Raw genomic sequence first — 13,554 nt, 5'->3', positions numbered from 1 at the left:
GGGCGGGAGGAGAAGGGGACGACAGAGGATGAGATGGTTGGATGGCATCACCGACTCGATGAACATGGGTTTTAGGTAGACTCCGGGAGTTGGTGATGGACAGAGAGGCCTGGCGTGCTGCAATTCATGGGGTCGCAGAGAGTCGGACACGACTGAGCGACTGAACTGAACTGAACTGAACTGAAGTTAAGGAGGTGGTCATGTCCTATTTCTTATTTACTGAGAGAGGTAAATATTCTCCCTAGTTCCTACTTTACCCACCCCAGCATCCTTTTCCAGGGCTGTGCCTAGTGTAAAATGTCATTCAGCAAGTGTTTAAAAGGAGGGCGGATCACAGAAGTGCATTTCCTTTTATGATAGCTGTAGCAACAAACATTAAAATACAAGTGGTGTGATTTCCTTTCATTGTGACAGAAGAAGAAACAGTCTCTAAAATAAAATAACTCTGTTAAAAATCCAAATGAATTCAGGATCCAGTATAAATCTCTGAGGGGAGTGGCTATTAAGTGTCTTCTTAAGGTAGCCTCTTCTGGAAATCTAGACTGACTACAATTATAATCAATAGTGACATTAAAGTTCAAATTATGAAGGGACATTTTATATTTGCTACTTTAAGGATGATCAGGGCCTTATGGAAGACTAACAAATAGTTCCTAAAAGTCAAATAAACTTCTAGCTGTTGGCCCAATGCAATCCTCATTTGAATTCCTTCCCTCCCCACCCACTCCTGACCTCTAAAAAGACTAGCTGGACAGCCAACCACACCAAATTGCATGGTGTGGAAGGTAAGTGCCTCTTAGCATTTAGGAAACCAAATAATATGGCTCTCCTCACTGCTTGGAGTCTTAGCCATGGCACAGCTGGAAGGCAGAATTCTAAAGATAACAGATCGACCTCTGAAGATTTCATGCTGGCAAAATCAATTTTTGAAAAACTATTTTAAACCCTGCTGTGCTTCTGATGTAAAAACCTAAATGTATAGCTGAAAGGGGATCACAAGAATTGAGAGGCAGAAAATGTTCAGATGATGGGCTTTTTTTTTTAAAGAAGTTTAGTTTTACATTATTTCTTTTATTTTTAATAGTCATTTTAAAATTATTAAGACCACTGACCTAGATTATTTCACAATGAAAGTGTCTAGCCAAAACACACACTGAAAAATGAAAATATAGACAGAAAATTCACAAGGGGAGCATGGGGAGAGAAAGGTAAAGAAATAAAAATATAGATGAAAGAATCTATAAAAAGAACTGCTCATCCAAATGCCACTAAAACCTCCCTGAATCCCAGGTTTTCACGGCTCTTGATTCTTTAATATACATAATTTAAATATGAGCTTGGATAAATAACAAAATCTTGATTCTAAAATGATCTTTTAATGTACTTATTATAACTTTTTTGTGGAATGGTGGGGAAGAAGTAAGTTCTTGTTTGTGGTGAGGAAAAACGGAGGTTGCTGCACTTGCTGCTGCTAAGTCACTTCAGTCGTGTCCGACTCTGTGTGACCCCATAGACGGCAGCCCACCAGGCTCCCCTGTCCCTGGGAGTCTCCAGGCAAGAATACTGGAGTGGGTTGCCATTTCCTTCTCCAATGCATGAAAGTGAAAAGTGAAAGTGAAGTCGCTCAGTCGTGTCCAACTCTGAGCGCTTATCCAAATGCAAAGTAATAATTTGGTCAAATAATGAGAATACAGAAGATGCCGTCCCTTAATAGTGTAAGTTTAGCATATCACTTTCTAGGTCTCAGTTTACCCAACTGTAAATGAAGAAACAAACTAGTTTTTCACCCACATAATAAGCATTCTAAATCCCTATCGAGGACTTTTGGAGGGAGAATAAAAGAGAGTTCTAAGATATTGCACTAAATTGTGTTTAAAAAACAAACATAATTGCATATGCCATCATGATAAAATCCTCGTGGAGAAAAATGATTCTCAAGGCCTAGTCTACAGGTTACTTGTTTAAAAGCAGTATTCCATGTAGAAGAATTCTGGAACAACCAAATTCTGCAAATGATCACTTAAAATTTGTTATGGCCTCACATTCTATCTGTATCTTTCTGGGACATAATATGAGGATAACACTGAGGATGGTGATTATAAACACCAATATGGAGAATTTTTACTTTTTAAACCTTCACAGAAACTCAATTTAATTTTCTCAGTAGCTTCCTTTCTACCTTACTCTTATCATGAAAAAAAACAGTCTTCAAATATAATCTAAAGTAGAAAAACATCATAAAATGAACCCCCAAGTAAACATCATCCAGCTTCAGTAACTGTCAACATGGCAAATCTTTGTTCATGTACACCCCTCTTAATCTCCCCCAAACATATTCCTTTGAAGCAAATCCCAAACATTACATACTTTTATGTAAATGCCAAACTACTGAATTTTATAGCTTAGCAAATACAGCAACAAGCAGCAATGAGATAACTAATTTAAATGTGAAAAATCTTCACCTTTAAAAAAGAACAAGCTATCAAATGAAAAGCTCAAATCCAAGTTCTGGTGAATTTATAAAGCAGAGGTATAGACCTGCTTCCAGAATTTCCAACAGCAGATATTTTTGTATCATTTACTGACAGGAACCCACAAAAACCACCAAGTGAATAAACACTGTAAGTGTAGCTTCTATTTTAAACCTAGAATCTCAAAGTTTTAATTTAGGGACTGATTTTCACTATAGGTACCATCTCCACAAACAATAAGGAACAAGGGAAAGTTGAAATTCTATGTACATGGTGCTTTTAGCAGGATAGGATCAATTCTCCAATGTGGTGGGGGTGATGAGAACAGAGTTGATGTCCCCCTCTTCTCTGTCTGCTTCCCATCAACACCCTCATTCCCAGACAGTCACTAACTGGCTAAGGGCCAGGGTCCTCCAGTCTCAAACATCCGTGATCTGGCCAACTGACCTTGGGATTTAACTGCATGCATTTCCCCTCCCTTAATGCTACAGGAGGCTTCTCCATGTTCAGAATCAAATATTCCAATGTGTGGCTTTGTGTTACCACCTCAGAAGTGAAAAGTAAGCTCTGTTAATACCTTTACAATCACAAAGTCAAATGTCTGAGCTGCAGGTATCTTTTATGGTGCTCACTGTCAAAAGGAGTACGAGACAGAGTAAGACAGGGCACAGAACAGGCAGGCAGAGCCAGCTGGGTAGAGTGGTTGGGGGTGGACGAGTGACGACAGATGGGAAGAAACGTGGCTCAAGATCTTTCGGAACATGGCTGCCAGAAATGGATACAATTCTTGGCAAACCATGCTCACTCTTTCCTGTTTAGATTTCAAGGGATGCTGTGCTTATTTTACATCCTAATCTTCATAACTCCTGAGTTCTTCAGTCCACCATCTTCAGGCAACTATAGAAAGAACTTCCTCATCCCATCAACTCAGGAAGAGACCTGCACTTGAAATTCTGAAAAGAAGTGAGGGCCAAAGAAAAACAACAATACAGTATACTAATGCATATATATGGAATTTGAAAGATGGTAACGATAACCCTATATGCGAGACAGAATAAGAGACACAGATGCATAGAACAATTTTATGGACTCTGAGGGAGAAGGTGAGGGTGGGACGTTCTGGGAGAATAGCATTGAAACATGTATATTATCATATGTGAAACAGAACACCATTCCATGTTCGATGCATGAGACAAGGGCTCAGGGCCGGGGCAATGGGATGACCCAGAGGGATGGGATGGGGAGGGAGGTGGGTGGGGGTTCCAGGAAGGGGAACACATGTAAACCCATGGCTGATTCATGTCAATGTATGGCAAAAACTATTACAATATTGTAAAGTAATTAGTCCCCAACTAAAATAAATAAATTTATAAAAAAAAAAAAAAGAAGTGAGGGCCATTCTTTACATACACGAGTAACCTCATTCTCTATGTACTCAGTAGGGCCTGACCTACGGAGCAAACACACAACTCAAAACACCTGGTCACGCGTAATCCCTCTCTCAATGGTTTTTAAGAATAAAAAGAAAAATTAAGACAAATTCATGTAAATACAAAGAGTCAAACTGCTGACAAGACAGCAAATATTTGGAGAGGAAAGTCTACTATGGTATACAGCATTTCTGCCTAAGCAGACAGAATGTAGTCTAATGAACAATCACCAACACTTCAGCATAGCACAGTCACATCTCCAGCCAACTGGACAGATCTCTCAGATACCTACCAGTAAGTACCAGCACCTTGTGATGTTAGCTCCATGCCATCCACTGAATTGTAGCTATCATCATCCATTATCTTGGAAAGACCAAAATCTGTGATTTTTATCTCTCCACACGCTGTACCATTTACTAAAAGAATATTACCTAAAAAGATAAAAATCTTCATGAATAAAAAAGAGACTTACTAGGAAAAGCCAAGGTAATAACAGACAAAAAGAGGACAACTGGACTCCAACTCTTACACATAATAGCAAACATTTAAATCTCTGGAATAAAACAATCTGGACGCTGGATGCTAGAGCAGAGTCGTAAGTGTCTGGCTGCAAATTTCTCTTTTCCAAGAATTACCTGCTTAATGTGCCAAAATCAGCACTATGAGCAGTGGAAAAAAATAATTAACTAGCCAAAGTAAAATATCATTTGTATGGTTGGTCAAAAATAGTGGGAAACTTTCATCTGAACTTTCAGTAAGGATCTCTAAACCACCCTATTTGGAACAGTAGTTTGGGGAGGGTGGTGTGGAATCAAAGAAAATATACAGGGGAATCTAAGTTAGTACCACAGTGCCACCTACAGCTCTTGGGGCAGGAAAATATAATGGATTCAGTAATAGAAAACCCAATCACACAGCAGCCATCTTTTAAAAAATCACTTCCTTGTAATGAATTTTTTAGTCATTAAAGGGGCTTCCCTTGTGACTTAGCTGGTAAAGAATCTGCCTGCAATAAGGGAGACCTGCATTCGATTCCTGAGTTGGGAGGATCCCCTGGAAAAGGGAAAGGCTACCCACTCCAGTATTCTGGCCTGAAGAATTTCATGGACTGTATGGTCCATGGGGTCGCAAAGAGTCAGACACGACTGAGCAACTTTCACTTTCACTTTAGTCATTAAAGAATAGTGAGATTTAATATGTAGCTATCAGAAGAGGATGGCAAAGTTAACTGTCCCCACCAGGAGGTAAAGGAAACTCTTCCCAACACCTAAGCTCAGCTGGATCGAGCTGTCTAAAGAGCACACAGGCAGACTTCTAAGCAACAGCTGAGGATGACAACAGACAGAAGTCAAACCGCTCTCTCCCCTGCCAACAACTATCAAAGTTAGATAGTAACCATACAAAAAGATGGAAAACTCTGCTCAGAATTTAATGAAATGGGGAGCATACATGGAACATAATTTGCTAATGTGAGGGCACTTATCAAAGAGACTTGGGGTAGAAGGATTGCTGTATAGTGTGAGTAATGGGAAAAAACAAAACCAAGCTTGCCAGAGCAGTTCTTTCTTAATTGGACTGACATCATGAACTGCCCTGGCTCTAAAGACAAGGGCATTGTTTCTCCAGAGCACTGAATACGACCCAACCTCCTAAACCCCGTGCTGCGTGGCCAGGACTCTCTTATTCCCACACCTACCCAGGCAATTTAGAGTCAGATTTTATTAGGCCTTTTTGGCCCCCACCAAATCCCATAACTTTATAAAATTGAAAGTTACTTATAAGACCAAAGAAATACCACCAATACTGTCTCCTAAAAATTAGACATACCTGGTTTGAGGTCATAGTGTATGATAGGAGGTTTTATTTCATTTAAGTACTTTAAAGCATTCACAATCTGCATGATAATGGATCGGGCTTCTTTCTCCGACATTAATTTGTGCTGTTTCAGGTAGAAGTCCAGATCATTTCCCTCACAGTATTCTAGTACTGTACAAAACCTAAAGACAAATAAACCAACACTTGATCATGGGATAAAAGCAAGCAGATTAAATCTAACTAAACAAGCCCCAGTGAAACCATCAGGTAATTCAGGGGTCCCCAACCTCTGGGATCTAATGCTGATGATCTGAGGTGGAGCTTCTGTGATAATAATAGAAATAAAGTGCATAATAAATGTAATGAGCTTGAATCATCCCAAAGTCATCCCCCATCCCCTGCCCTCCCTGTGGAAAAATTGTCTTCCACATACACAATCGGTCCCTGTTGCCCAAAAGGTTGGGGACCGCTGAGGTAGATAGCTTCTCACTTCCTTCTTCTTTGCTCTTTAAAATACTCTTCTATTCTTTATTCAGTATTAGCAGTTTAGAGGAAGTAAACTGCCAACTCTCTTAGTGAAGAATGTCTGCACCCTTCACGTTGGAACCTGCTTTGCTAAAGTTCACCCATGGCACACCGCTTCTTGAGTCAGACTTTAGGAATACTAACAGGAACTGTCATGTATTTAAGCTAGACACTTACTCTACTATCCACAGGATGCTCCATTTCTAAACAAGTATGTTATGATCAAATACACAATCCTCACTGCAAACATTTTATATGACCCCAGGTGCTGACAGTAAGGAAGAATTTAGGGTTTGCCCAGGTCCCCAAGGCAGACTGCATACTACTGCTCCTAGCAGACTGCACACACTATGATTTTTCTTTGCTAAATACACAAGGTATAAAAGAGCTTTTTAAAGGACAGTATCTGTAGTTCTAAATGTATCATTATATGAGTTTTTTCTTTCACTTATACCAGTATGTCACACAGACCCAAATCTAAAACTACACAGCATTCATGGTATGAAGGGTCATGTGTCTGTCTTCCAAGGCAGTCCTAAGCTGAAGTAAGGCTTCCTGAGAGATGAATACCTTTTAAACTAGTCTAAGCTGTGACAATGTGGCTAAATTACTCAGGGTCTTGCTGGGAAATAAAAATTACTGGAGTATTTAAAACGGAGAGGCTTTAATTCAGAGAACTAATCACATAGATGATGGAAGAGCTGAGAAGACAAAGTGGCCAATGAGCACCCTAGAAATCATCTAGAGCAGGAAGTCATTAGCACTCTAAGGCCAGAGAGTGGAGATGGTGCAATCAGAACCAGGGTCACCAAGGGAACCTGGAACCATGTGGGGAGGAGTCTCCATCCACCACCACTTCTGTCTCCCCATTGAATGAATCCCACTGAACAGCAACTGACAAAGGAGCCTGGTGAACATAGCCTACAAGCGCCAACTCATCTAAGATCAAACAGACTCAGGACTCGCACTCAGGGCCTATGGGCCACTAAAGACCTTCAGGAAGCAAAGCAACAAAATGTGGACACACACAGTCCCAAGGGACCTCCAAACTACCAACAGCTCATGCTTCTTACAAAACATAGCATGTTCCAACATGCTAGCATTCTATTTGAGAAAATAGGCCTAAAGTGTATCGATTTCTCTGATCTGATATGCTGAAATCTGAGGCATAGACTTTCAGGCTTAGTGAATTCATTTTAGACCCAATGCAAGCTGAAAATAAAATCTCATTTTTAATACTTGACTCTCAGAAAATTTTCTAAAACAATGATTTGACTTATTTTGGGGAAAAACTCACCATACACACAAACAGGAAGAACAAAGTAAACAACTCAAGAATAGTGCAAAATCAATTCAATTTCTCAGATTAGTTAAAAGTGTGTGTACTACTCAAAACAGCAGATAATCCAAGTCATTGTATTTATTTTTGAAATGATTTTTGTGCTTATATTTGGGGTGTATGTGTGTCCTTCCTAGTAGTCAAGGAACTTGTTGAAAGCAAAACAATAAAGCCACCCTGTGGAAACCTGCCTTTTAACTCACTGTGTTTCTGAACCCCACTCCACATCACACACAGCACTGTGCTGACTGCACTTGACTGGAAAGTCGAAATCCCAGAGTGGATGCTTCCAAATGGAATTATGGTCTCCCTTTGGGGCCATTTCTAAATGTGGATGGGCTCTCGCACAGCAAGCTCTGAGACAGCTGCCATCTGGAAGAGGCCGAACACGCTGGGAGGCGGAAGGAAACCCCTGCGGGCCAGGCCTAAGCATGCTTTCCTGATTCAGTTCAGATTCCAACAGAGAAGATGTTTCCAAATGCTGAACTATTTCTAAACTCCTGGATAAACCAAAAAATTGAGAGCTTACCTATACCAAGTAATGAAATGCAGCAATGCCTACGATTATTAAAGATCTCAGACAAGTCATGTAACTTCTCTGGTCCTCAACTCTCCACCTACAAAGTGAGAAGGCTGGACTGAAATCCCTGTAAGCCTCTGAACCAAACTATATTTTCAGATGTAGCACCAGGCTCCGCCACATTTCATTCTAATTCTTTGATGAAGTCATACTGCTAGAACTTCAAAAGGCCCATCAGTGTTCATCAGCCTCATTTGACTGTTACTTGTCTGTGGTATGCCAGCACCAATTTATACCAGTTTCTGAGAGCTGAGAGTTAAGTTCTCAGAAATCTTGTGAGCTAGTTTTTAAGCCACTGGTAGGATAAATGGATAAACAAAAGGTAGTATTTCCATACAGTAGAATATATTTAGTCATAAAAAGGAATGAAGTACTGATAAATGACACAAGAAGAATCTTAAAAGAACACCATGCTAAGTGAAGGAAGCCAGCCACAAAAGTTCACACACTACATGATCCATCCTATGAAAGTCCCAGAATAGCTGATCTATAGACACAAAAAGCAGATAGGTGGTTGCTTACAGCAGGAGTGGAGTGGAGGAAAAGGGGGATGATAGAATAAGGTACAGGATTTCTTTTTGAGGTGGAGAAAATGTTCTAAAACTGACTACAGTCATGGCCGCAATATACCTATGAAAACTGAATACTGTGTACTTTTAAATGAGTGAACCGTATGATATATAAACCTATCTCAATAAAGCTGCCCCCCGCCTCCTTTTTTAAAAAATTGGACATGTTCAGAGTATTATTCCACAGAAACTGGCGAACAGTACACATGAGTCCTATGCCTCTTCCCTCCAGGCTGGTTGTTAAACACCGACCAGCACACAACTGCACCCATCCTGTGGCCGAGAAATGTATGTCTTGCTGGCCTCAATCTGAATTCAAATACAATCATTTGCTCATAAATACATTTGGCCCCCTCAGACAGTATTTTCTGGAGCCAGATTTAAATTCCATTCCATGAGTCTATCAACACACTGCAAGAAAATAATATTCTCTGCTAAGCCAGAAACAGCATACTACTTACGAGTCAGTGTCCAGTGAAAAGTAATCATACAGCTTAACTATTCGGGGATGATCCAGTTCTTTGTGAATCCGGTATTCCCTACATGCATGCCTGTGAACAAAAGGGAAAATTAACATTTTGTGTTTTGGCCTGTCTTTCAGAACTTTTCCAGGATCCTCCTAATTTACTCTCACACTTCTCCATTGTTCCTGCACATTCACTCCAATCAAGTCCATCTAGTCCTCTAGCCTTTCTTCATCCTGTTTTCTCCACAGGTCTCTGCCAAGTTGTTGGGAAAACAGTAGGCACTAACCTTTTTCCTTTGCAAGTTCATTCTGTGATAACCTTACCTCTTTTATATTGATACCCAAACAGCAGAGGTTTAAAAATGATAAAGACAGCACTTTTTTTCTTTTCTCTGAAGCTGATACTTTCTATCTACAAATGTTTATACCCTGGGGTTCCATCACAGGGATCAATTTTGGCATGTAAACTCACTGAATAAAAGGACTGCTGGTAAGATAAGGCAATTACAAATGCATTGGATTTGTTTTTCAATCCTACTCTTTACAAAAAAGAATTTAAAGGACTACCAGCATTACTTTCTAAGAAAATGCTAATTTGATAAATAGTTTGAAACTATGGGAACCTTAGTTTTCTTAGAATAAGAAAGATGTTTTTTCACACATATGTCTTTTTTCTTTAGTAAGATAAGAAAGAAAAATGTACTATATAATGACGTATTCATATGCTGAATTTTAAAGAATAAAATTTAGTTCTTACTTAAAAAGAATAATAGGATGTTATTATATATATATTTTAGGATATTATATTTTAAATAATCTAGCACCATTTAGTTTGGGGCACTTTGTTGTAAGAGTCAAAAAAGGAAAACATTCCATAGTATGATAAAATAAAACCCCCCAAAAGTGATGTTTTCTGAAATGTATTCCAGCATGTCAAAAATACACAGAAAGTACTCAATCGAAGAAAAACTGAGGAACAACTAGGGGAAGAAGGAGGGGAAGAACAGGAATCTAAAAGTGATTAAATGTTCTCCCCCAAAGAAAACATTGTTTGATTAGGTTTATTTTTCAAGTGGCCATTTTGGGCAGTTTTGCTTCTTCTGATGCTTTATTTCATCAGCATTTTTTTTTTTAATTTTTAAAGAATTTTTGGCTGCACTGAGTCTTTGTTGCTGTGCACAGGCTTTCTCTAGCTGTGGTGAGTGGGGGCTACTCTCTAGTTGCGGTGGCTTCTCTTGTTGCAGAGCACGGGCTCCAGAACGTGGGTTTAGTAGTTTTGATGCACAGGCTTATTAGCTGCTCGGTGGCATGTGGAATCTTCCAGGACCAGGGATCAAACCCATGTCCCCTGCATTGGCAGGCAGATTCTTAACCACTGGACCACCAGGGAAGTCCCCATCAGTATCTTTTATGTCTTTCTGAAAAGAAAAACTTGTCAGCATTGAGTCGGAGCAGCACCACGCTTCCAATGCAGGGTAAGCAGGTTTGATCCCTGGTGGGGAACTAAGATTCCACATGCCTCGTAGCATGGACAAAAAGAAAAAAAAAAAATCATGTAACACCTCATTTCATTTGGTAAAATAAAGGTGGTACTGTTTCTAAAAAAACAAGTTCAGAAACCTATGGTCTAAACAGATTACTGTTAAGTCGTTTCTTATTCTCACACACTAGAAATCTATTGTTCTCTGCCCTTTTAACTTTTTGATTTTGTGCATTTCAGAGTAGAGACCAATATCTCCATGGAGGTATAAAAAACTGAGGAAAATAAAGGAAGAAAAAATTATAAATTAAAGAAAGTGTCACAAGTCCTTGCCAACTAAGGAAACTTCCTGTGTGTCACTGAAAGGACCCCCCTCAACATCATGTCAGGCTCTAAGGCCATTTGCTACAGTTGACCAGGCAAGACAGAGCTTCTCCTTATAGTCTTACATCCTTCATACGCTCAAATTTCAACTAAACATCCAAGGGACTAATGCACTATAAATAAGGAAACAAATAAGAAACTGATCCACTTAGTCTTCTACTCTCTTATAAGTAGATATATATTTAGACTTTCAGTAATTATATCCTAAAAAATTAGAAAAGAGTATCATACAAGAGTACAGATACAGTTATTTCTGTGGATAGCTTTATATGAAATTTTTCCTACCATAAATTTCTTAATATCTATTTTGGGAGGTTAAAGAAATCAAGTAATGCCTATTAATGCTTAATAATGCAAAAGTAAAGCAATCAGTTTACTTCTATTACTTTGCAGAGAAAGGAGAGGAAAGGGGGTGCAAAATAGAACTCAAAAATAAACAATACAACAGCCTTTTATCTTCTTTGAATTTTTCTTTCTTTTTCACCCAAATACATGTTCTGATTCTAGGTGGGGCTGGGAAGTCATCCCCATGAAGGAAAAAGCAGGCAGAAGATCTTACTATATGCAGGTAACAGTAGTATTTTTATATTTTATAATGTGACCACAACACTGAAATGTACTCCTTTTCAGTTTCACACTGAATTTTTGAAGCACTCTCTAAAATCTGTTCAGTGCCTGATATGCCTCCTTAATTTCAGTTCAAAGGAGTTAATGCCATATTGCTAATTCACTATTATTTATAGCCTAAAATTCCTCTGTATGATTTATTATCACTAGACGAGCAAAATCTTTCCAAGAAAGGTGGAAGTGCTGTAAGAATTTTCCCACAAGGATGAACAGAGGTCACAAAAAGTTTGCACCACCCGCCCCTCCACCAGTGTGTCTATCAACTGGGAAATGACTCCTGCCCACATGGCTCCACAGAAGGTGCTCAGGAGTCATGATTCCTGACTTGGTGAGGAAGCAAAGAATAGGAAGGCAGCACTGTGAGCTGGAGCTGAACTTCTAAGAACTCAGACACGAGACTACCCTCTTCATTTGCTCTGCGACTCCATCTGGCAGACAAATGGGAAAGGAGACCCCATCCACACCCACCAGGACTCAAACAGCTTGCCTAGTGTGTCAAGGAGGTCCTGGTATCCATCCCTCACTGCTTCAAAGGGCTACGGTGAGCACAACCCCCTTGGGCAGTCACCACAGTCTTCGAAGCTCAGGGCAGAGACAGGCGAGGCCTGACGTTAGTGGAAGAAAGACATTCACAGCTGCACGTGTAAAAACTGTTCATTCTAAAGAGTCATCCTCCCATCCTGCGCCCCAAGTACAGATGAGGGCTGCCATGATGGCATCTAGAAGGGGGCAAGCACAGCAGGTGGGACACTGCAGACAAGCACTCTGAGCCGGGAAGCCTGTGATGCGGGAGGAGGGTCCAGCACCGAGGACCAAAGACAGAGGGGCACCAGGTGCCACATGGCCTCCTCCGCGACTAGATGACTGAAGCAGCAGAGAAAGCCCCGCCCCATGCTCCCCAGGGTCCCTAGACCACTAAAGAACGCTCTCATGTTTTCTACAGACAAGCAACAATGATTTATGAGGCTTTACTTGTTTATTATAGCTACTTTCAGACGCACAATGGAAGGGGAGGGTTAAAGACATGGGCCTGGATTAAGGCAAGTGTGGATTTAAATACAGGCTCAGCCATTTCTTAGCTGTTACTCAATTCTGTAAGTATTAATTTCCTTATCAGTAAGATGGAAGATTTATTTACTCTCCAAGGGCAGTTATGAGGATTAAATGAAACAACAGCAATGCATGTAAAGCTCTTAACACAGTGCTCAAACTACAGCTATTATCACTGAATTTTGAAAAATCAGATACTCTGGTATCACTTACTTGTGGTAATTCTCCTTTTTCTCATCTCTCCAGTTTTTATTTAACTGGTGAATTTTCACAGCTACGTATCTTTGTTCTGTTAGATCAAATGCCTATAAAGAAAAGGAATAAATTATATTGTGGATAATGCTAACAAGAATTACAGGCAACTGACCAGAAGCTTCTGTTTAACAGACCAACGTACTCAAAAGTCCAAAATGCATTATTAAATAACAAGGGCGGTGGACAGCACCCTTCCTTCAGAGTTGTAATCATCTTTCTTGAAACTTGTGATGAGACAATTGAGAAGTCTCCAGATACACTGGCACCAAGGGGTTTAGAAAATAAAACCTAGCATATGCCACAAACAGAAAAACAGTCCATGCTTTAACAGTCACTTCTAAACAACTCTCTTTCTGGATATCATCTACCCTATTTGGGACCTTTCTCCCCTCTTGGCTCTTGTCCCTCAGCTGGTTCTGGGACTTGACATTCTTCAACAGTAAGTCCTGCCACTTTTTTTCCCCCTTTTTGTAAATATTTTTTAATAGGCTTTATTTTTAGAGCAGTTTTAGGTTCAGAGGTCCTGCCACTTTTGAAATGCTAGGGACATAGACTATCTGCCT

General features: G+C 39.9%; 1 protein-coding gene across 28 annotated transcripts in view; it reads right to left on the bottom strand.

Moving 5' to 3' along the window:
- Window positions 1-13,554, bottom strand: part of TLK2 (tousled like kinase 2) — a 124,292-nt gene that overhangs the window by 9,090 nt on the left and 101,648 nt on the right. For all 28 annotated transcript variants that reach the window (XM_081576598.1, XM_081576606.1, XM_081576600.1 and 25 more), the window contains 4 exons: window positions 12,950-13,041; window positions 9,191-9,280; window positions 5,729-5,898; window positions 4,194-4,332 (listed from right to left, as the gene is read on the bottom strand). In XM_081576598.1, the coding sequence (XP_081432724.1) occupies window positions 4,194-4,332; window positions 5,729-5,898; window positions 9,191-9,280; window positions 12,950-13,041 (491 nt within the window). The remainder of the gene's footprint in view (window positions 1-4,193; window positions 4,333-5,728; window positions 5,899-9,190; window positions 9,281-12,949; window positions 13,042-13,554) is intronic.

The sequence above is a fragment of the Giraffa tippelskirchi genome, chromosome 3 (assembly GCF_054371585.1).
Source record: "Giraffa tippelskirchi isolate mGirTip1 chromosome 3, T2T-mGirTip1v1.2.pri, whole genome shotgun sequence".
Lineage (NCBI taxonomy): Eukaryota > Metazoa > Chordata > Mammalia > Artiodactyla > Giraffidae > Giraffa > Giraffa tippelskirchi.
Note: the sequence above shows the minus strand (reverse complement) of the source record. Positions and strands in the feature narration are given on the sequence as shown.